Source organism: Muscardinus avellanarius (genome assembly GCF_963383645.1).
Source record: "Muscardinus avellanarius genome assembly, chromosome: 14".
Taxonomy (NCBI): Eukaryota; Metazoa; Chordata; class Mammalia; order Rodentia; family Gliridae; genus Muscardinus; species Muscardinus avellanarius.
In genome coordinates, this window is record NC_137800.1 from 69,199,336 (window position 1) to 69,223,172 (window position 23,837).

The 23,837-nt window shown below is 43.4% G+C and overlaps 1 protein-coding gene across 1 annotated transcript in view; it reads right to left on the reverse strand.

Moving 5' to 3' along the window:
- Positions 1-531: 531 nt before the first annotated feature.
- The window catches only part of NEDD9 (neural precursor cell expressed, developmentally down-regulated 9), a gene marked incomplete at both ends in the record, with an annotated part of 29,883 nt that continues 6,577 nt past the window's right edge, over positions 532-23,837 (reverse strand). The window contains 5 exons of the mRNA XM_080710278.1: positions 532-1,044; positions 3,436-3,525; positions 4,781-6,016; positions 6,815-6,916; positions 7,828-7,929. Of these exons, the coding sequence (XP_080566404.1) occupies positions 532-1,044; positions 3,436-3,525; positions 4,781-6,016; positions 6,815-6,916; positions 7,828-7,929 (2,043 nt within the window). The remainder of the gene's footprint in view (positions 1,045-3,435; positions 3,526-4,780; positions 6,017-6,814; positions 6,917-7,827; positions 7,930-23,837) is intronic.

Consider the following 23,837-nt stretch of genomic DNA (forward strand, 5'->3'; position numbering starts at 1 on the left):
TGTGGATAATAATTATTCTTGTGAATATATTAGATTTGGGTGTGCCAGGCTCAGAATCATCACTAGTAAATGTTGAGTAATATTACAATCAACTGATACAGTTTCTAAAAAAAAAAGAAAAAAAACCCCAAAACCCAAAATGCAGCATTAGGAGGTGCTTACTAAGGTGCTTCTTTATTCATTCTTTTAATGGAATGTATCAGACAAACATCTACAAACAAACATGAATGCGCAGGCATACACAAATACGCAGAAACATTTCTGTACAGCTTATGTCTTTATGTCTTGGATACTTATATGTATACCTAAGAATCATACAGGGAAAAAAAAACACACAAAAAAAAACCGTCTCCAGCTCCCTGAATTTCTGAAAGTTGTCTAACTCACAGAATGTTAAAATATTTCATTTTCATACAAAATATTTACAAAAATAGATAACATTTACAAAAACCAGATAGTATTTCCAGTTTTCCTTAGTCACCATCCACTCAGTCCCCACCCCCACCCACCCCACACCACCTTCTTTTCCTCTTAGAATGTTGCCATCTCCAGCAAAGAGCGCTTGAACAGCTGAGCGTTTCTAGAAAGGTCTGTTACTTGGTGTACCATCTCCTGGAGAGCCGTAGTGCTGGGGTAATGGAGCGCAGCCATCTTGGTCGCCAGAACTATAGTCTTGAGCTGTTCGCAGAGCTGGTTGCTGGAGTTCATGACTTTGTTGCGAATGTCCTGGGCAGCCACCTGCCTCGTCAGGGTGTCTCCAATGAATACCAGTTTGTGCGCACTGAGGATGACAAACTTACTGTGCGCCACGAAGATCCGCGGGGGCTGGGCCGAGCTGACACAGCTGAAGAGCGCGTCGATGGCGTTGAGCAGGGAGATGAAATGGGTCTCACACTGGTCGTAGTAGAAACAAAGCAGCTGCCTATCCTGAGCACCCACCACGCTGCTGTTTGTGGTTGGGAGGCTCTGAGAGGGCTTCCACTTGGAGATGTCATTCTCTACCGGCTTTGTAATTTCTTGTTCCAAAAGCTGGAACTGACTCAGCTAGAAGGAAGATAACAGTAGATTACATTAAGGACGAGGCAGTGTGTTGTCATGGAAATTAGCCTGGGCATTTAACCAGCGTTAAAAGATACAGATATGACTCCCCTGAAGTGTCAGAGGTATACCAGCTGTGCAGCTGTGAGACCCTGGTCAAGTTGTCTTGCTTCCTAAACTGTAAAATGTAGGGAAAGATGATCTCTGGGGAGGCCTCTAGTTTAAACCTTCTATGATTAGACCACTGATGTCTTCTGTCCTCTAGCTGGAAGGCCGCATAAGGTTTAAATACCAGCTGGTCCACCTATGCCTTTATGAAAGTTAAATGAATTAATGTTTGTTTATAAAGTGCTTATAGTAGTATTTAGTATACCATAGGGTCTGTGTAAATGTTCATTAAATGATGGAAGGTGGCAAGGAAATACCAAATGAAGTGATCCTTGTCTAATAAATCAAGCAAAGTTCCTTCTTGGGGAAAGCTCTGCCTTTCCCAGGTGCTTAGATGAAAGGACAATTCATGACCCCTTTCGATTTCTCCTACTCTTTCTATCAAAATGTATAGATATATTATAATTCAGCACTATGGGGAAGACTGATGCAAATAAATATACATGAACATAGGAGAAAGAATGCAGTCAAAGAAATCTGAATGCTAATTGTGCATTCTTCCTTAGCTCCCCAGAGCTGTTGAAAGGACCCTGTACAGAGGAACGTTATCTCTCTTGCTTCTCTCCTGTCATCCCCGACTGCCATCATAACAACTTCTAAGCTCTTTCTCTATGACTCAGGAAAGGCCTCTTTTTGGCAGGTCAGGACTGTCAATGATCTGAGTTGAGCCCTCAGTTAATCTTTCCATCTTTTTTTTTTTTTTTTTGCGGGTCTGGGGATGGAACCCAGAGGCATTCAACCTCTGAGCTACACCCCCTGCCCAATTTTTTATTCTTTATTCTTGAAACAGGGTCTGAGTTGCGAAAGGCCTCACTAAGTAGCTGAGGCTGTCTGCGAACCGCGATCCTCCGGTCTCAGCCTCCCGAATGCTGGGATTACAAGCGTGTGCCACCACGCCCGGCTTAATCTTTCCATCTTGATGGAGGACTGAGTCGCAGCAGGGATAACCTCATCCAGCTGCCCCCCGACTAAGCTGCACGGCCAGCTTCACTCTTCTGTGGAATCTGCTTGCTTCTTCAGAATCATGATGTCTCAGCAAGTTACCCCAAATCCTGCTGTTTACTTGGGCAAATGCCAATATAAACATAAAAAGATACAGGGGAATGTTCCAAGGCATTTAGTAAAAAATAATGGATTTTGCAAATATGTTCATCAATATATCCTCTCCTTACATATTAGATGGAGGGAGGGCCACTTTTCCATTTCATAGAGAAATCATTGAAGTTCAGGAGGTTATGTGACTTGCCTAAGGTCACATAGTTGGTTGGTCAGAAAGCAAGAATTAGAACCCAAATTTCCAAAAAGCAGGATGCTTCTTCATGTCATTACTCACAGCTTTACTTGATTTCACCTTAGAAGGTGTGCACATAGTTGATCCGCGTCTCTTTATTTGTTTGCTCTTGTTTTAGTAATACTCATCATTATTCTCAACTTTTGAATAAACATGCCCTGCCCAAGGTCCTTGGTGATCAGTGGACTTGGATATATTTTGAAACTACTGTGTCCTACCCTCCTATCCTTAAGATGGAGGAGGCCGAGGCATAGACTTGGTGCTGCTGGTAGTAGAAAGACTGGAGTGCAGTGAGGAGAATGAGAATCAGACTTTCTTAGGAATATGTTGAACCATAGAAAGGAGTTGGCCGCCAGTTGAAGAAGCTGAGATGGAGTGCCACCTGTAGGAACGACTTTGCATGGCCATTTCTGGGCTGAGTAAAGTTAGAGAGGAGCAGACGAGTAGGTAAGCAGAGGACATGTCAGAAAACAGGCGAGAATGAGGCAGATATATAGAGAAGCAAAGAAAGTACAAGGAGAGAGAACATTACAGTCCTAGTGTTGGCCGAACTTGGTTATACCTTCATATTCTGGTCTTGAATTTTCTTACTAGGGCCTCAATATAAAACCAAGTTGTTTGGACAAGCTTAAGCAAGTCTCATATCTTGAGACCAATAGCCTTAACCTAAATAGTCCTAATATGTTATATATTAACTAGCCTTAAGAAAACAAAACAAACAAACAAAACCCTGTCATTTGGATGTAGTCCACGTATACTCAGCTGCATTAGCAAGGCCTTAAGCCTTCTCTTTGTTCTAACACCCTGTTTTATGCCTTGGGGCTTATTTACACCATTGTGCCGACAAAACCCAAAGCATAATCTTTTGAAGTTATGCTTTTCCTGCTCAGCAGGAAACCTTGTCATCAACAAAGAGTTTTTACTCTAATTGAACTTACCTGATGATGTTCCAGCTGCATCTTGTTCTGTTTCATAATATTCTCTTTTTCCAAGAGCTCCTTCTGTTGCCTCTCAAACTCTTCTTTGCCCTGTTATTTTTCAACACAAAGAACACATCACTGTGATTCGCTTAGCCTAACAGTTTCATTGATACACACTTTATTTGTCTACAGCCTTGGCTACTTCCTGCACACCCAGGTAAGCCCTGTGAACCCCAAAGTTGGATGAGGTTGAGGCTGGACAATAAATCCGTGTCCATGTGGGCACCATGCTATCTGCTCTGACTTCCCGTTTTTGGGGAGCTTTCCATGATCCTTTGAAACCTCCTTAAAAAGTACTATTTTTCATAGGTTACATGTAAACCCATAAACCTCCAGACACAGGTCTAAGTGAGGTCCATATTTCACTTAAAATTTCTCTGAATCACCTATATCTCTCAACTCCAAATTAGTATTTCCCAATGTGTAAAGGTGGATGACCAGTGAGCTGACTGACGAATGCTTCTGTATACCCTGCTCTGTGCTCTTCTTGAGCCCTGGGTGTGGTTCAGTTGACGCTCCCACACTTTCTTCACTTGGGGGCATTTGGTAGTTTAATAATTTTCAGTGTGATTCATGGCTTTTGGTTGAATGGAAAAATAAGATAGTAAGTCAAATTGTAAATAATAGATCTTTGTAGAGTGTTTTAATCCCTCAAAGTGGAAGCTCTCAGGCTCCCAGGTCAACATGGAAGTTGGTAGATTTTCCGCTGGTTGGAGACACACTGTTATTGCAGGATTTTAATGTCATATGCAAATTAAGCTCCAGACCAACTGGCAAATGCCTAGTTGAACTCTGGGTAAGTCTGAGACGGGGTTAGGTATCTCTGTAAGTAAGTAAACATGCACACCTTAGACATTCTCTATGCATACGGGTTTCCAATAGTTTTTCTTAATAGTGAAACCTTATTTTCCCCACCAAATTACTGTATCCTAAAATATAAGTAGAAATACACTTGGCAAGATTATCACAGGATGCACTATCTTATTTGATGAGTCTTCCCCTGTTTGCATATCATTGGGACCTAATCCAGCCCTACCAGGCACTCATTTCTCAAAGGCAAGTAAGGCCCAAGGAGGTTAAATAAATGATCACGCAGTATCAGAGAAAAATTCAGAGCCAGGAAGTCTCAGCACTGTCACTCCAGTGTTCTCTCTTCTGTACATCATTGCCTCAATTTTCAAACTACCTGGAGTGACATTAATCATATTCTCTCCATTGGTTGCCTGGCCTAACAGCCTTGTGGGTGTTAGTCCTGGGCTCCCTGAAGGTGAGTGTAGGCAGTTTATGAGTTTGATTTCTTTACCTGTAGGTGGACATAATCATAATCATCCATCCAGCTCCTTTCAGAGCCATCGCTGCTACTGCTGTCAGGCAGCTGGTCCTTTCCCAGGGTGGGCGGCTTGTTGTGGGCCTGGGCCTTACAGTCCCCAGGATGCAGTGCCTGCATCTGAGAGCCCACGTGTGGGTACTCAGTTGAGCTCATGATGCTTTCAGCCCCATTCTTTGGATGTGAGCCACCCGGGCCTGGTCTGAAGAGGGTCTCCGCGTTGGTGTTGATGGTGGTGGTTAGTTGCTTGGCATCATCGGGCACTGTCTTGGCCACCATCACAAACCGGTCCAAATCGTCACATTTGTTCTGGGGCTTGTTGATGGCCAGGATGTTGAGGGACCAGCTGCATTCATTCAAGTCATGGCTGGTTTGGCTTAGAATCTGGTGGGAGTCCTCCACCCTCTGAAGTTCCCGCTTCATTTTATTGCGGAGAGCGAGTTCTGGGAGGCAGGAGGCGTTGGCTACGGCTCCCTTGGCAAAATGGAGGTACTCCCTCAGAAAGAGCTCTACCTTGTCCACGGCGGTGCGGATCTCATTGATGTGTCTCTCCATGTATCCGTAACACCGCCAGTCCGTGGTGACCAGTGCCATTAGGCTACAGACGCCTGTCTCCAGGGCCTGCTGGAGCCGGTGGAGTCTTTCGATGGCAGTGTCTGGATCCAGCAAGAGCCTTTTGTCCTGAGATGGAGAGGCTGACAATGAGGACTCCTTAGAGGATGTGGAGGATGTGGACATGTTGCTCCTGGTGCTGCCTGTACTGGAGAAAGACAATCGGTTGATCCCATCTACCACATCCCGAGAGCCTTTAGCATCCCCTGGGTTGTGCAGAGGGACATCGTAAACGCCGTCTCTTTCTTCGGGGTTTGCTTTCTCACTGGTTTCTGCTGGGGGTTCAAGGAACTGAACTCCTCGGGGGACGTCGTATGCATCATTAGGAGTGCCAGCCGACTGCCCCGGCTGTGGGGACGGATGCTGCAGGGAAAGGCTTTGGTGCCTTCGGGCCGCTGATTCAGCAGCTCCTGGAAGCTCACAGTTATATTTTGCATGGAGGTCCCTCCCCACTGGCGTGGTGCTGTTTAGGGGGATGTCATAAACCCCCTCAGGTCTGATGTCTGGCCTTCCGGCTTGTTTTATTGGAGGGGGGAAATCATAATCTTTCTCCCTGTGTCCTGCTTCATCTCCACAAGCAGAGGGTGGGATGGCATAGACCTGAAAAAAAGAAAGCAAAACTCTTATTTATTCTGTAGGCTCATATGGGCATGAAGAAACTAAACAGTCCATGGTGGTGCATGCCTGTGTCCCTCCCTGGCTGCCCTATGCTGAGGGGCAGATGATGCATTAATACACTGGGTTGAGGATCGGAAGACCCTCGTTCTCTTCCTGGTCTTCATACCACCTTTGTCTGCATAAGTTGCCTGACCATTTTGAAATACAGTTTCCTTATTATAAAATAAGGAAAACTGTGCCTCCCAGAGGGTCACTCTTAATACCTGGTCATAAAACCCTCTGTAGTACAATATGTATAGCCAGGAATGGTGGTACATGCCTGTAATCCCAGTACTTGGGAGGCAGAGACAGCAAGATCACAAGTTCAAGGCCAATCTTGGTAACTTAAGGAGACCTTCAGCAATTTAGTAAGTCCCTGTTTCAAAATAATAAATAAAGAAAGGCTGGGGGTGCCACTCAGAGAATGCCCTTGGGTTCAATCCCTAGTACCACCCGATGACACAAAAACAAAATAAATAAATACAGGATGTATGAGAGCTTGCCAACTTGAACTAATCATCTTCCCTTCTGATTTGCTTTTCTTGTTGATGTCTTTGTTTTTAGAAGAGCTTTTAAATTTGGAATCCCAGAGTTAGCTTTTATTATTGCCTTGCCCTAGTTCTTCCCCTTTTAGGTTTGCCCTTCTAGTTTTATCCCAGTGGACTAACACACACACACACACACACACACACACACACACACACACACACCTTTTTGGATGCTCTCTGACAGTTCACTTACCCCTTTAGTGGGAGGAATGTCGTATACCCCTTGAGGTTTTATCTCTCCCACTGGAACTGAGAATACAGGGCCTTTCACTGATGGGGGAGGGATGTCATAGACCTGAAGAGGGAGAAAATATCATATAGTAGTCATTTTTTTTATGCTACCATTTTATTATGGATTTATTTACTGGGTTTTGTATTGGCTTGACCTTTGGTAGCATTCCCTACCACAAGAGGTTAATGGAATTTTTCCTTATAAATTTTGTGTTCTTAAACTTATATTGACTATAAAAATGATCTCTGATGAAATAGCTATACTTCCCATACTTTAAATTTCTTACCTCCTGAAGCCAGACATGGTGGTGCACACCTATAATGCTAGTACTTCGGAGGCTGAGACAGGAGGGTCCCAGGTTCAAGGACAGTCTCAGCAAGTAGGGAGACTCTCATCAACCTAGCAAGACCGTTTCAAAATAAAAATAATATAGGGCTGGAGGTGTAGCTTGGAGGTATAATGCTCCTGGCGTCAATCCCCAGTACCATAAAAATAAATAAGAAAATAAATAAATTCCATAGCTCTTTAAATAAAATGATAAACTAATACAACAACAAGAACTTTCTCAGATAAAAGACTAGGATTTCCTGATAAAGCAAGACCAGAAAACATAACTGAAAAAACATTGGTTAAACTGGGCATAGTGACACACCCTTCTAATCTAAATATTTGGGAGACTGAGATTGGCAGATTGCACGTTCAAGACCAGTCTCAGCAACCTAGGTTTCAAAACAAAACAAAATAAAAATAAATAAAACACCTAAAGGGGTGGAGGTATATAGCTTGGAAGCAGAATGCCTCTGGTTTCAATCCTCAGTACTAAAAACAAAAACAAAATATGGCTCCTGGATTGATGACCCAAACAAAGTTTTCAGTGAAATCTGCATAATTTGTGAACTTCCTTTTCTCTGCAGTCCTGAAAGATGCTATCCCAAGAGCTCCTCTCCCCTGGTGACTGCGTCCCTGATACATACCCCTTGAGTGGTGTGGGAAGGAGGAATGTCGTAGACGTCCTTTTGGTACCTGGGAGGGTACTCGTACACATAGCCATGGCCCGTCCTCACTGGAGTGATCACCTGTGGGCAGGAACACACCAGGTGTAAGATCCAAGCTCTAGTCCTCAGTGAATCTCCTGGCTTCCTAATCAGGCACTCATCCCTCATGCCACCCCCACCAAAAAGAAAAAAAAAAAAGAAGGAGAAGAAGAAGAAGAAGAAGAAGAAGAAGAAGAAGAAGGAGGAGGAGGAGGAGGAGGAGGAGGAGGAGGAGGAGGAGGAGGAGGAGGAGGAGGAGAAGGAGAAGAAGAAGAAGAAGAAGAAGAAGAAGAAGAAGAAGAAGAAGAAGAAGAAGAAGAAGAAGAAGAAGAAGAAAGGGAAGGAGGGAGGGAGGTAAGAAGAGCAGAGGAAGGAGATTTTTCAATCTGTCTTGGATGTCAATATGAAGCAGGTCCCTGAAAGGTCTCCATCACCCTTCCTCATGGTGACAAAAATCATCTCTAAGTTCATCAGATGAGTCCCAATTCCCAACATATACTTTTAGGGAGACTGGTGTTTAAACATTGATAGTCTTAAAATGACCCAGTTGGAGCAGCTAAAGCACAGCATATAACTGTTTTTTTTTTAAGGCTCTGAAATTTTCATAAAGTAAATAATGTAAATAGTTTGGCCAGTTAAAATTCCTCTCATGTCTTCTCCAGTATGTCTCTTCATCTGACACCGTTATTATGATTATAACTAAAATTCCATGGGTGGGGAGAGTGCTTTTACAGTCAGTGCTCCACAGTGCTCTTCTTAAAGCTTCTGGGGAGTTTAAAGTCCAACTTGTGAAAACAGTCTCCCTTGGTAGCCATGGTAGCCATGGGGATTAGTTCTAGGAGCCCCTGAAGATACAAATATCCATGAATGCTCAAGTCTTTTATATTAATGGTGTAGTAATTGCAAAGAACCTTTGCATATCATCCAAAATACTTAAAAATTATCTCTAGATTACTTATGATTTCTAATGCAATGTAAATACTATGACCCTAGTTATTATGCTGTATTGTTTAGGAAATAATGACAAAGAAAAAAACAAGCCTGTACATATATTTTCAGTGCACATGCAAACTTTTCCCCAAATATGTTTGGTTTGCAGCTGGGATATAGAGCCTATGAGACAGAGGGCTGCCTGAACACCTTCAGGGAACCACCAGGAACAGCCTAAAGCTCTCTTGACCTCTAATCACTAACCATTTTTCCATTCCCATCAGGGAAGCAAACATCCCAACAGTTCCTGCATCAAATGCAGTCATCACAACTCAGGCATCTGGAGCCAATGCTGATGGAATCAGTCTCACCTGGCCGGCTAGTATCTTCAAATCTACATAAAGACATGGGTGTCCTAAGCATGGGTGAAGGTGGAGGCATAAGTCCAACTTAATTCATCTCGAATACATATTTAATTTTCCTAGGGCTTCTAAATTGCCAGAGTCTTGTTTTTGCCTACCTTCCATTCGTGGAATCATTAACGGCATCCACCTCAAGTATTGTCCACCTCATCTTTGAGAACAGACATTGCAAATTAGGAAGAGCTGGTTGTTTCTCCAAGAAACCCTCATCTTTTAAAATGTTTTCCCCACTGTGAAAACTCTGGCATCAGTCTGCCTAGAAAGTATGTGAAAAATGCGCCCTGTCTGTCTTATGCCAGTGCCCTTCTCCCCAGGGCTCTACAATGCCAGGGTTCAATCTTGTTTAAAATCCCTGCTGCTTACAACTGATTGTTTCTTGCAGGGAAGGCAAAAGAGATTAGTATGCAGTTAACATTTCCATCAAGGCTCTGCACTCCCTCGAAGTTCACAAAAGGAACCTATTGCTTTAAGATTTGTTGGCATGGAGCAAACAGAACCATTTTATAGAGCAGCCATGATACTGTGCATGGAAAAATCTTTCTTTTTTAAAGGCAAGATGCCCTTCGCTAAAGCAAAACACACCATGTTCCGAATGCCCTGTGTACGTATACTGTATATTTGTCCAGGAAGGACATGAAGATTTCTCAGTCTGTCTCATCAACTCCTCTATTTGGAGATCTCTTTGGGCTTTATAATAGACTTCTCACAACGCAGCTTTTGTTCAGTCTAAAAGGTTCTAAGAGTGGATTCTAGCCAAGGTTGCCAATTTAGGAATAATGCTAATGGACAGCCAAGGCTGGTTATGCTGGAGTCAAGCTAACTGTTCAACTTTCATTTTAAAAAGAGAGAAGGGGGACGTAGAGAGGGTGGCACTGGTGCCTGAAAATGGCCTTGGGTGACATGTACACCTGGGACACAACCCTCTGAAAGGGTCATGGGTAAACGCTATTCCTTCCTTCATGGGCCTTCCCTGGCAGAACACAGCTAGTCTTCTCGGTATTTAAGATTTCACTTCCTGACAAATGTCACAGAACCCCAACTTGCTCTTTCTTTCTCATTTAAAGGATGCCTGTGGTCATCTGGTTTTTAAAAACTTCGCATTCCAAACCAGTCATTTTCCCTGTTTATGCATTCAAAGAAACAGATGGTGAAAACCACAGCGGGGGGAAAAAGCCAGCTAGATACAACTGCCCTGGAGTCCAGCGTTCCGTTCCTGATGGTACAATCTAATTCACACTGGTCCGCAAATGGCATTTAAATGAGACCTGCGTTTTGCAACTGGCCGGACACGTCTCAGGCATTTAGCGCTCGGCATGGTGACATCTGAGACGGGGAATTGGAGGTCTACTTCTGGACAGTCTCTGCCTGGCCCTGCTGCTTGGGTCATTCTAGTGCCAACTGCATGTTCTTTCTTCAGACCAAAGTGCTGACTGAGTCGTACCTTACACGGTCTCCAGTTTTGTGGTTCATGGAGTCTTATTTAATGTTTGACAGGAACATGGAACCTTTCTACTGTCTCCTCACTCCTTGTCCTAGAACTGATGAACCTCAGCCTAAGAGGTGCACCCAAATTTAGCTAAGGGGACCTCAAGTTTGCCTGAACATTGGTCTGTTTTTCTTGGAACCATTCTGCATTTATTTCATGACTCTTTTGGCGATTTTATTTTTATTTTTTTAAGATTTTTCTGGTGCATCATGACTATGCTTGATAGTGGGATTCATTGTTACACATTTATACATGCACATATAATTTGGTCCAATCCCAGGCATGTGCACAGTGGGGCATCGTTACACAAAGGGCATTTTAAACTACGTTTCTCAATGAAATCAGGACAGGATTTTCATTTCCTTTTTCTCTTCATTTGTTTTTCTTTTCTGCATTCCTTTCATGCTACGTATTTATTTACAGTTCCAGGGCTTAGCCTTAGGAATTATCAGAATGACCTCTTAATTCATTCTTGTTGCCTAAAGGGGACTAAATTGGCTAACTTGTGAGGTTTCCTGTGGCCCCTCCTGACCAAACGCTACTGTAAATTGCTCTCTTGATTACTGGGCAGAAGCTCCACACTGAAACTTTCAGTTGTGGATTTTCTGTTCCTGTCTCAATGAGGAATCCAGTTTTTTGGGGTTTTTTTTTTTTTTTTCTTCAGTACTGGGTGGAACCCAGGGGCATTCTACCTCCATCCCAGCCCTATTTTTTTTTTTTTTTTTTTTTTTTAGTTCTTTATTTTGAAACAGGGCCTCACTGAGTTACAAAAGGCCTCACTTAGTAGCTGAGGCTGTCCCCATACCACAATCCTCCTCTCTCAGCCTCCCAACTACTAGAATTACAAGTGTGCACCATCACACCTGGCTAGGAATCCAGTTGTGTTCAGATGTTAGTAGAAGAGGGGCAGGCTGTAAGCATTTTCTCTTTTCTCTTTTTTCTTTCTTCTTTAAAGTGATTTTATTAACTCATATTAACTACCCATATTAGTGGGGCTCAGGGTGGTATTTCCATATATGCATCGAGTATATACTGACTGTCGGCCCCGTCAGGAGGATCAAAATACTAAATACTGGGATATACTAGTTCTCTCTCTTCTTTTTAAATAAAAACAAGAAAGTGGCCTCAACTTGCCCCACTGCACACTATAATGGTGTTTGATCCACCCCATTTTGAGCTTCAGATGTTGGCTGCCAGTTGACCCTCTGGATCTGCAGGTTGCACACCCTTGGATTCAACCGACCTGGGATCAAAGTGTACGGAAAAAATTACATCTGTACGGAACATATATATATAAATCCCATCCTTGTCATTATTCCTCAAATGATACCATATAATATTTACATAGCATTTCCATTGTATCAGGCATTACAAACCATCTAGAGACTATTCACTCTATGGGAAGATGTGTGTAGGTTATATAAAAATTCTATGGCTTTTTTATTTTATTTTGGTGTGTGTAAGGGATACTGGGTATTGAGCTCCGGGGCATTCTACCTCCCAGCTACCCCTTTCAAATTTTTTATTTTGAAGCGGGGCCTTGCTAAGTTGATGAGTGTCTAAGTTGCTTAGGTTAACTTCAAATCTGTGATCCTCCCATCTCAGCCTCCCAAGTACTGGGGTTATAGGTGTGCGCCACCGGGCCAGACTTAGGCCATTGTATATAAGAAACTAAGCATGTGTGGATTTTGGGTTTTGGTAAGCTTCAGGGGCTCGGAGCCAATTCCTGGAGGTTTTGGTGGGATGACTTTATTTTCATGTCTCATAATTTTGAGAGCCATGCGCACTGACATCTACAGAAGAAAGCCTGTATTTGGATAAGGGTGAGGTGGGGTACACAGAGAGCAACACATGTACGAGTTAGTGGGTCAAAAGAGAGGCCCTCGGGTTCTCCTCTGAGATTTCTGTGTTCTGTTTGCCTAAGCTTATACCTTAGCAGAGCAAGGGCCCTGACTCAGATGCTTGAGGGCTGAGCAAATAGGGTAGAGGTCAGAGTGTTGGGGAGACAGCTCAGGCCCACAGAGAGTAGGCCACTGTGCCTCTGCCCCAGCCGACTGCTGTCCTGAAGAAATGCTCCCTGCTTTGGCATGCCTTTTAAGATTTCAGGAGAAGCCAGAAATCTGGATTTTTATATGAAATCTCCAAAATTGATTCAAATACTTAAAACTCAGTGTCTTGGCCAAATTCAACAAGTCCCTGCCCCCGAGGCTGCCAGTCTTTGCCTCATCTGTGTGTTTTTGACCTCCTTCCTTAGGACCTGGAAAGCCCCAAGGGCAGGCCCCCAAGCTCCCACGTTATCCCTTGGCAAGACCAGACCACTCTGTTCTTCTTCAGTGCCAGGCACGCCCACACCGAGTCTTTGTCTAGGAAGTTCTTTCTTTCCTGTATTCAGTTTCTTCTATTTTCAAGGCCAAGCTGAATGCCTCTCCCCCGAAGCCTTTTCCAGACAGATAAGCCATCTCCCTCCTCTCACTGCCTGAGCGAGTCATCCACACATCTCTGAGGGTTCTTATCACTTGTGGTTTGACTATTTCGGTGCAACTCCCCCCCCCCCCTTCTTAGCATTTTGGAGTCAGTGACCATTTCTTATTCATTTATATATAAACAACAAAGCTTATCACCGTGCCTGGAATATGGCAAGTCTTGAATAAATGTATTGATTGAATGCATGAATGAACTAAAGGAAGACTCAGGGCTTCTGTTAAGGAAGGTGATGTGGGCCTAGAGAGGATACTAAACACAATCTGCCTATATAAAACAAGCTGAGCGTCCAGGCGGGCCAGCTCTAGGGTGGGGGGCATGTTGGATGAACTGTCTCAGCAGCCATGTATAGTAGTATTGAGCATGTGGGGAAGCTGAGAACGTTGAGTGAATCCTCACATGAGGATGGGAAATTAGAAACCATGAAAGATGGGCAAAACCCCTAGGGGAGGCGAGGGAGGGCCTCTGGAGAGTTCCCTGTCCCCCAGCTGGGCTTGTCTGTGACACAAACACCTGGCTTCTTCTTTGCCGCAGGAAGACACAAGGAGGAGTGTTTTGGAAAATGGAAACCAAAACAAACCCTGCCTTCTTCTCCCTTGACATCAGAAGGAAAGTGCAACATAAAGGGTTAGCAGTGGTTTTGAGGACCCGGGACAGCATCTTGTCCTGAGACGCTGTGCGTTGGAGGACACACCCCTCTGGGGCTTTGGCTTCTTGGAAGAATCAGGTCTGCAGACTGGAGTGAGTGACAGTGTAACCTGGCACCAGGCAGAGCAGGATCCAAATTCTGGCCCTACCATGCAGCAGCAGTCAGAATGGAACAAAAGCATATTCATTCGAAGCCCATTTTCTTACGGAAATAATAGTAATTGCGCCTAGGCTATTTTGAGTGTTAAATGAGATCAAGGTCAAAAAGTTCTTGTGAGTAAAAAAGGTAGTGAGTAAACCCTTAAACCTCAGCTATAGTTTCAATAACTGTCATCTAGGCTGTATAGACTTTTACCTGTGAACCTTGCCTTCTAGAAATTCTGATTGATCATCTTGCTGAAGACAACTTAAGAAAAAGAAAGAAAAGATAAAAAACATCTTTAAAAAAAATGGTGCTAGAATTGAACCCTGGATCTTGAGCATGTTAGGCAAGCATTCTACCACTGGGCTGCACCCTTCACTCTTCAAATCTTCTTAACAACACTTGCATTAAAAGATGTTTAAAGAATTACTAGGTCAAAATTTGAAAGCGAAGGAATTCATAACAGTGAGGCTACTACTTTTTCCCTGGGGGCATTTGCTGATTCAAAGCAGGTGTCTGAGAAACGATGTTGTTTTCTTAAGGCTTCTTGGGGTATGGGGATACTGGATCTTAAGGATTGCCAAGGGAATCAAAGTGGAGATGAACTATCTCCACTTTGGGTTGGAACCCTAAGGATGGCATCCAGAAGTAAGGATTCGATGGAATTCGACCCACTCCTGCACAGGCAGTGGCCAGACTTGAAGTCATCAGGGTTATCTGGAACATCTGAAAGCATAATATCAGATTTGTGTGTGTCTATGAGGCTGGAAGGAGGGAAACAAACTCTTTCTGAAAATAGAGAAGATCTGTATAGGGCTCAGATTATTTCTGCAAATTAAAAAAAAAGGCATCTGACACACAATGAAAGATAGGAATGTGGGAGACAAAGCGGTAGAACAGGACAGACAACAGACAATTCTTGCTTTGCTCTCTGATAAGGGATTCTGTTGTCTGTGTCGCTGTAATCACAGATCCCAAGGCTGTTTGTTTTCAAAATGTTTCATGATTAAACCATGAGAGAAAACAAAACTGAATCATTTTCAAAGTCAGAGAGAATGGAATTAATCTTTGAAAAGGCATAAGGTGTTTGAAAGTGAGGGCTGAGGGGTGATTGGAATTTCAGATCAAAGCAATGAATGACGAGGGACTTTGGTCCTTGATTCGCTTGGCTTCTTATTTTAGGCTGCTGCTCATCCTGGTGTTGTTGTTATCATCAGAATGTCACCAGCACAGCTCAAGACACTCCACTGGCCAACCCTGGGGGTGATGTGCTTCTGTGAGGCTTAGAGACAAGGCCATTCATCCCCGAGAAAGATGGCGAGGCCCCAAACTCAGGATCCTTTATTGAAATTCAGGGGATCTCGCCAAGTTGGACACACAGCCATCTCTCTGGCATGTGCAGAAGCGAAGCGTTTTTTCCTCAGGACAACTTCTGCTCACGTGTCACTCAAGCCAAGGTGTCAGCCAGTCAACCTAGGGGCCGTCTTTCCTTGGGTGCCCGCTTGGCCTCCCTCTTGCTGAGCTGGCTGGCGGCCTGGGACCAGGGCAGCACCTCAGCGGCAAAGGCCGCAAGGTTAGGAAAACTTCAGCTCCTCAGATGCCTGCTGCCAGCTCAGTGGAGCGCTGAGGGAAATGGGCAGCCTCCCAGCACTCATCAAGGCTAATCCTCTCTGGCCTCAGGAGTCTCCAAGTCCCACCAGGACTGGCTGCACTTGCTACCATAGTGGGTCAGCTACTTATCACAGTTTCTTATCTTCTTATTTTTTGGTACTGGGGATTGAACTCAGGGGTGTTCTGTGTCTGAGCCGTACCCTCTTTTAGTTTTTATTTTGAAACACAGTCTCAATAAGTTGCTGAGGCTTGGCTTCAAACCCGCGAGCCTCCTGCCTTAGCCTTCCAAGTACTGCATTATAGGTGTGTACCACTGTGCCTGGCTATATGTTTCAAAATAGCTAAAAGAAAGGCTTTCAAATGTTCTCAACACAAAGAAATTATAAATCTTTGAGCTGATGGATATGCCAGTTACCTCAATCTGATAGATACCCATTTTATATAAGTGTTGAAAAATATACTGTACTCTATAAATAAGTACAATTTTTTTTGTGGGTCTGGGGATGAAGCCCAGGGGCATTCTACCTCCAAGCTACACCCCCTACCCTATTTTTATTTTGAAACAGGGTCTCACTAAGTTGCGGAGAGCCTCACTAAGTAGCTGAGGCTGTCCATTAACTGCGATCCTCCAGTCTCAGCCTCCCAAATGCTGGGATTAAAAGTGTGCGCCACCACAGCTGGCACAATTTTTATACTTAATAAAAATTTAAAAATATATTTTAAAAAGAAAAAAGAAGTATCCTGCTTTTTTTTCTTTAAGTGACATACATGCACATAGCACTTGGTAGGCTTTCCCCTGGCTCCTTCTCCATTTCTCTCTTCCCCATACATGGTATTGCTGTTGACATTGGTATTCTCACATATATACATTATGTGGATAGAAGTAATTCATTCTTTGAACCTCTCTTTTCCCCCAACCCCTTCCCTTAGACCACCTCTCTCACTCGACTGAAGTTTCTCCTCCATTATCTGATGTCCCTTTGGTATCCCATTCACTCCCTAGCTTCCACATTTGAGAAAAAAACATATGACCCTTCACTTTCTGAGACTTTAATTTTCTCCAGGCCCATCCATTTTCCTGCAAATAACATAATTTTGTTCTTCTTTATTTCCGAGTAGAATTCCATTGTGTGTATATCCCATAAATTTGCAATCCACTCATCTGTTGATGGACCCCACGTTGGTTTCATATTTGGGCAAGTGTGAATTATGCTGCTATGAACGTGGGTATGTGTGTATTACTGTAGTTCTCTAGTTTCAGCCCCTTTGGAAAGAGACCCAGGAGTGGTATAGCCAGATAATTATAGTGAATCCATCCCCAATTTTCTGAGGAATCTCCATACTAGCAGCTGCACTAAAGTCTCCTACTTTTTGAAAGAAAGTGGATGGGAGGCACGGAGATGTGATATATAAGACATGAGAGACTTCAGCAACATTGGTCTTGCTCTGCTGTTTATTTTTATTCACAGTTCTACTCTATCTGTAATTTTCCCAAATTGTCTATTAGAAAGGACTCATTTCATGTAAATGCTCTTAAAAACAGCTACCATCATATTTATTAGGTTTTATAATAACCTCTTTGTCTTCAAGGAGCTATTTGACCTCTTTGTAAAGAAAACCGTAGGAAGAGAAAATTTCTATCTTTAATTTTATCTATAAAATTAAAAAATCACAGGACAGTTTTTTTTTTTTAGAATTTTAACAATTAAAAAATAATAATGGAGCTGGGCGTGGTGGTACACACTTGTAATCTCATTACTTGGAAGGCTGAGATGGGAAGACGGCAGGTTCGCAACCAGCCTCAGCGACTTGTGAGGCCCTCCGCAACTTAGTGAGACCCTGTTTCAAAATAAAGAGTAAAATAGGGCTGAGGGTGTGGCTCGAAGGTAGAATGCCCGTGGATTCAACCCTCAGTACCACACACATACACAAATTAAAAAAAAAAAAAGAATGTTACCCAAAGAGGTTTCCTTCTGAGAGAGTTGAGAGTTGTGGGACAGGACACAAATTATAACAATCAACAGCCATCACTTTTTGGCTGTTCTAACTCTGTATCTTCTCTCTCTGTCCCCCTGTGTCTAAATCCTTGCAATCTAAAACAGTAGGAATGGCCAGCATTATAGCACTATGCAATTCTCCCCTTTGATACTTAGATAACGCCGTCGTTACTGGCCAGTGGAGATTGCTCTTGAATCCAGCAGAGCAGGAATCTCGTTATCAAGCTTCTGGTGTTCTGCCCTACAGCCTAGGAAGGAACTGGGCAACCCAGGTGGTGCACAGAAAATATAATGCATAACTGATGAGAAGGTAAGAGACGCTACTCTGCGCACTGATTACAGTATGCATTTATAACCTTGCCATCAACGGGACCCGAGAATGTCTGAATTTACAAGTATGTTTCACTGATTAGCAGTCATCTGTTTGTTTTTCTTGGCGTGTGTAGAAAGTAAAATTAGATCGCTTCCTGTCTATCTCTAATCCGCGCCCCCCTGCCACCCCCAGCTCCCTGATTTATTTATACTACCTCTCTTTGGGTTTCATGCATTAGCAAGAATATTTAGGTTTCCCCAGTTGTCTATTAGAAAGGACTCATTTCATGTAAATGCTCTTAAAAACAGCTACCATCGTATTTATTAGGTTTTATAATAACCTCTTTGTCTTCAAGGAGCTATTTGACCTCTTCTCTGTAAAGAAAACCGTAGGAAGAGAAACATTACCATTTTCATTGCCTCTCATTAGAACTGGGGTCCAATTTTCAGAAACTGCAAAGCTACAGAGGTTTGTCTATTTAAAGTCCAAGATTACTACTTGCTTTTCTATGACCAGAGGAAAAGCCACATGTTGCCTACACTGGGTGTATTAATTCTCTATAACTTCTCTCTGTCTGGCTTGGGTGTGTAGCAGTGAGCTCATTTATTTACTTACATAGCAACAATATAATGCAAACTTGAGTCCAGCCTTAAAAACACCCTCTGCAGCCACATGTAAGGTTAACCCTTTCTGATGCTTCTCTGAGGCTGTCTCGAAGATTCTTCTTTCCTGAATTGTGGGGCTGGGGGTGATTTACTTTCCTTCAGAGACATTTTGGTGCGTGGTTTCATGCTGGGACTAAGTCTGTTACTAGCCATATCTAAATCACAGCCAGTCTCTTTCTCCAAAGGAGGAAAAGTCACCACCGGTGGCTGGGGAGTGGAACAGGACTCAGGGTCCCTTTCACTCCACACAGCATTGTGTGTGGCAGCCACTCGGTGGAAACAGTGGCTTGATTGTCAGCCACTCGCATGTCCCCCTGCTGCTTTCAGGAAGCTCTTTGTGCAGTGAGTGTTAAAGCAATATTTAGTTATGGAGTGACCGGGCACTAAAGAGCAGCTAGACATGTCTAACATGAAAGGCCATGATGGGAAATGACGTCTGGGCCCCTCGAGTGGTTGAGGTCTTTCTCAGGACAAAGCTGAGTACATATGACCTGTGACAGTTGGATACAGAAAAGCCTTTTTTGTCCCCCAGTATCCCAATGGACCGGAGTGTTCTTTTGAATGGAAATTATAAAGGCATAAATACTTTAGTTCTTTTGATGTCTAAATAAATCAAACAGGACACTGAGCATAAAATGTAGATTTTGAAATGGATTTTCGAAAGATGCCCATAGCCTCCCTTGAGGGGGATGTGACTACGGAAAGGAGGTGTGGGGTGAGAATCTTGGGGCTCAGAGGACTACGGGTATTATCAAATGGGAGACTCACAGCTTAGCTGGGTGGACAGGGGCAACCGTTGATGGAACAAATGGAAGACGTCGGTCGGTGCCAGCTAGGAAGGTGGCTGAGTCCAGAGACACCAGGCTCATAAAAGGCCTCTGCCAAGTCCAAGAGGATTCAATGGGGAAAATGGCAGAAAATATTAAGTTCTGGCATAAAGGTTTTTCTCAGAAGGGAGGAGAGCACTTAATAAGGAACTTTTTGGAAGTTTTTGTCGCCCAGGACCCGGGCCTGTCAAATGCAGATTCTCCCTGGCTCAGTACATGCCGGCCCTGTCTCCTTGTGACCCTGCCTGCTCTTGCTGTGTTCTGGCATAGCGCTCTTCTAAAGGACCCTGTGGCTCTGGATGGGAAGATGGGTTGGACCCTAAAGGAAGGAGCTGAAAACAATTAAGGGTCAAGTGGAATTTTTTTTTAAAAGAGCCTTTAAGGTCAGGTTATTCTCCAAGAGTTTTCAAGCGATTCTGGGAAAAGAATCAGGCAAGGATGTCTGGATCATAAAGTCTTAGCAAAGACCAGTAGAGAGAATCCAACTTCACATGCCACTGCACAGTTGAGGAAACTCAAGCACAGGGAGGTTATTCAGCCTGTTAATAACAGAGAAGTGAATGGGAATTCTTTTCTTTTCTTCTTTTCTCTTCTTTTTTTTTTTTTGTGGTACGAGGGATGAAACCCAGGAGCATTCTATCTCTGAGTTACACCTCCAGCCCCCCTTTTGTTTATTCTTTATTTTGAAACAGGGTCTTACTGTTCCACTAAGGGCCTCACTAAGTAGCTGAGGCTGTCTGCGAACACCCATCCTCCTGTCTCAGCCTCCCATATGGAGAACTCTGGTTAGCTGGCTCCCAAGTCCAGTGTCCTATTGCGTACACCAGCAATGCACCTTAGACATTTACTCGAAGTGCACTATTGTTTATTTTGTTTTGTTTTGATTTGGGGGCTGACAATTGAACCCAGGGGTGTTCTGCTTTTGAGTTAGGTCTCCAGCTCCTTCTATTTTTTATTTTGAAATGGAGTCTTGCTAAGTTGTTGAGGTTTCTGAGGCTGGCCTTGAAACTACGCTCCTTATATCTCAGCCTCCCTACTATTGGGATTATAGGTGTGAACTACCACATTTGGGGAAATTCACTACTTTTTGATTTTCTTTCTTTCTTTCTTTCTTTCTTTCCTTTCTTTCTTTCTTTCTTTCTTTCTTTCTTCCTTTCTTTCTTTCTTCTTTCTGTATTTACTAGGGGTTGAGCTCAGGGGCATTCTATCTCTGAGCTACACCCTCAGCCCTATTTTATTTTATTTTTATTTTGAAACAGGGTCTTGCTAAGTTGTTGAGGGTCTCACTAAGTTGCTGAGGCTGGCCTTGAACCTGGATCGATTCTCTTGTTCCAGCCTCCCAAGTATGGAATTACAGGTGCACACCACCATGCCTGGCTTACTTTCTAAATTTCACAAATAAACATTATGAAAGAAAACTGCTTCCATATATGAGATGCACAACTTGAAAGTCTGGTATCATGGTTTTGGGGGGAGCCTTTTCACAAACCAGCTCATTCTTGGAGATTTCCTACATCTGATTAAATGAAGTTATCCATGTGAACGATCTGAAACCATTTGAGAAGATGGCTTTTCCAAATGGCAGAGAAAACAAACACAGCAAGGTTCTCAGTGGTACCCCAGTCTGGATATCCCCCAAATGACCTGCTCAGGACTTTTGGATCAGCCTACTCTGAAACTGACCACTGCAGCTGGGTGGTGGGGACCTCATTCCTTAACTCTAATGCCCTCTACTCCTGAGTTGGAGGTGGGAGCCTTCTGCAATGACTTTAATTCTTCCTGGCTAACAGGATGCTCTTTAGCGCCCAGGATCCTGGTGCTCTGGAATTGCTAATGAAGTGTCTAAATATGCCCTTTCGTTGCAAGGCCTGGCAACATCAGCCGTTAGCTGGGATGTTAAAATCATTAGCGGTGGAGTCAGACAACGTAGGCTCAAATATCAATCCTGCCTCTTGCTAGGGGCTGCAAGTCAACTTCGGCAGTTAACTTCTGAGACCACAGACCTTTCCTCTGTAAAGGAAGGCTGTAGCATACACCTCACCAGGCTGTTGAGAGGATCCGATGATACCAAGTAATAAAGGCTCAGAGGCATTTTAAGGTCACCCTATACTGTACTTCTAAAAGTATCATGCAGAATAAGCTAGAAGCTACAAGCAAGTTAACAATGCTGTTGCTGCCAAACAATCCATTGCTGGTAATGTTTTTTTTTTGGGGGGGGCATTGGGGATTAAGCCCAGGGGCATTCTATCTCTGAGCTAAACTCTTGACTGTTTTTTATTTTTGTTTTGGAACAGGTTCTTACTAGATTACTGAGCCTTCTAAGTTGCTGAGGCTGCCCTTGAACCTATGATCCTTCTGTCTTTGCCTCCCAAATACTAGGATTACAGGTGTCCACCACCATGTCCAGCCATTGCTGATAAATTTGAAAGTGAAAAATATCCCATAAGTAATTGTTTTAAACATGCCTCATTTTAAGAAAACCAAATATTGTGCTCGCTTCGGCAGCACATATACTAAAATTGGAACGATACAGAGAAGATTAGCATGGCCCCTGTGCAAGGATGACACGCAAATTCGTGAAGCGTCCCATATTTTTAAGTTTGTATCCCACTATGATGTATGAATACAGTGCACCAATAAAAAAAAGGAAAAAAAAAGAAAACCAAATATTATAAAAATCATTAGAAAAAGTCAGATATGATTTGGCATTGTCAAAGGCTTCTTTGCTTAAAATGTGTATACTGTGAGGTCCCTTTAAAGAGAAGATTCCTAGCTGGGCGTGGTGGCGCACACTTGTAATCCCAGCATTCGGGAGGCTGAGACCGGAGGATTGCGGTTCGCGGACAGCCTCAGCTACTTAGTGAGGCCCTCTGCAACTCAGTGAGACCCTGTTTCAAAATAAAGAATAAAAAATAGGGCAGGGGGTGTAGCTCGGAGGTCGAATGCCCCTGGGTTCCATCCCCAGAAACCCCCCCCCCAAAAAAAGAGAGAAAATTCCTTGGATCTCCTCATATATCATGTCAGACTTTTGAGGAAGACACACAGTTCTACGTGTTCGCACCCATTCTCCGTATACATGAATGGCACGCCTTCCTAGATGTTATCTTGGCCACTGGGTTTAGGGCACAATTATTCAGAAAGAAGTGCTTTGATTTCTAATATTCTGTAGGTATGCATTTTCTACGGTACTCAGACACGTCTATTTTTAAAGCTAGGTCGGCCCAATATCAAGTCTCAGTTTTACTGGTAAATAAAATAAGCCAACTTACTCTTTTCTCCACCTCCCAAATAGAGCGTTATCATATTGCCCAGGGTGTCCTCCCTATGCCCATTGATAAGCACCGTCACTTGGCATGGGGTCTCTGCAAGAGGAAGATTAACCTCTGTTGTCTTGGTGTGGGCTTATGGGACGCTGCCACTGCGCTCTTAGAAATATGCATTATCTATGAGCTTTATGACAAATTGCAACCGAGTATGAAGGCTTTGGCCTTGGCTGAACAGAAAGGACTTTTGTTCCTGTCTGTGGAGGTGTTATGGGGCTGCTCACTCCACTAGTGTGGGCGGCTTGTCTGGGAAAAGCCTTTTCGTTTTCAACATGAGGTCATAAAGTCTGCCCTTCAGCACTCAAGGACAACAATTTTGTGGAAGACTTAAAATGCATATTGATTTTATTTTTGTACTGAGTATTAAACCCAGGGGCATTCTACCTCCAAGCACTACCCCCAGTACGTTTTAAATGTTTTGTTCTGAAACAGAGTCTCTCTCTAGGTTGCTGAGAGTCCACCAAATTGAAGCCGAGGTTGGCTTCAATCTTGTGATCCTCCTGTTTCAGCCTCCCGAGTACTAGGATTACAGGCATGTGCTACCACTCCCGGCTGTACCTGGATTCTTTATGGGAGAAACATTAGATGAAACTCCAGTTCTATGCAGAGCTCAGAAGCAGTGCGTTGAGGAAAAAACCCACATATTTCAATTAGGTTTATCTTTACATAGAAATGCACAGTTCCGGACCCACAGATATACTTTAATGAGCTTATTCATGGAGGCACTCTCTGCCCTGGAAGTACTTTTTGAGCTCAGCACGTATGTGTGTGTGTGTGTGTGTGTGTGTGTGTGTGCAAGGAACAAAAGAAAGTAAGATAGAGTCAGAGTTTATCTTCCCTGCGAGCGTTCGCTTCCTCTAAATCTATTTTTCACTTGTTAGTAGACAAATTATATTGCTTAAACATATTGCAGTTAGTTGGTTGGTATCTGAGTGTTGCTTTGGGAAACCATATTTAGCAATGCCTCATAATCCAATCAGGGAAGTTCTTGGTTTTCTAGCCAATGGTTGTAGTGTGTGTGTGTGTGTGTGTGTGTGTGTGTGTGTGTGTCTGTGTGTAATTTATGATGACTCAATGTCTAAGAAGGTGTAGACATTGTAACTAA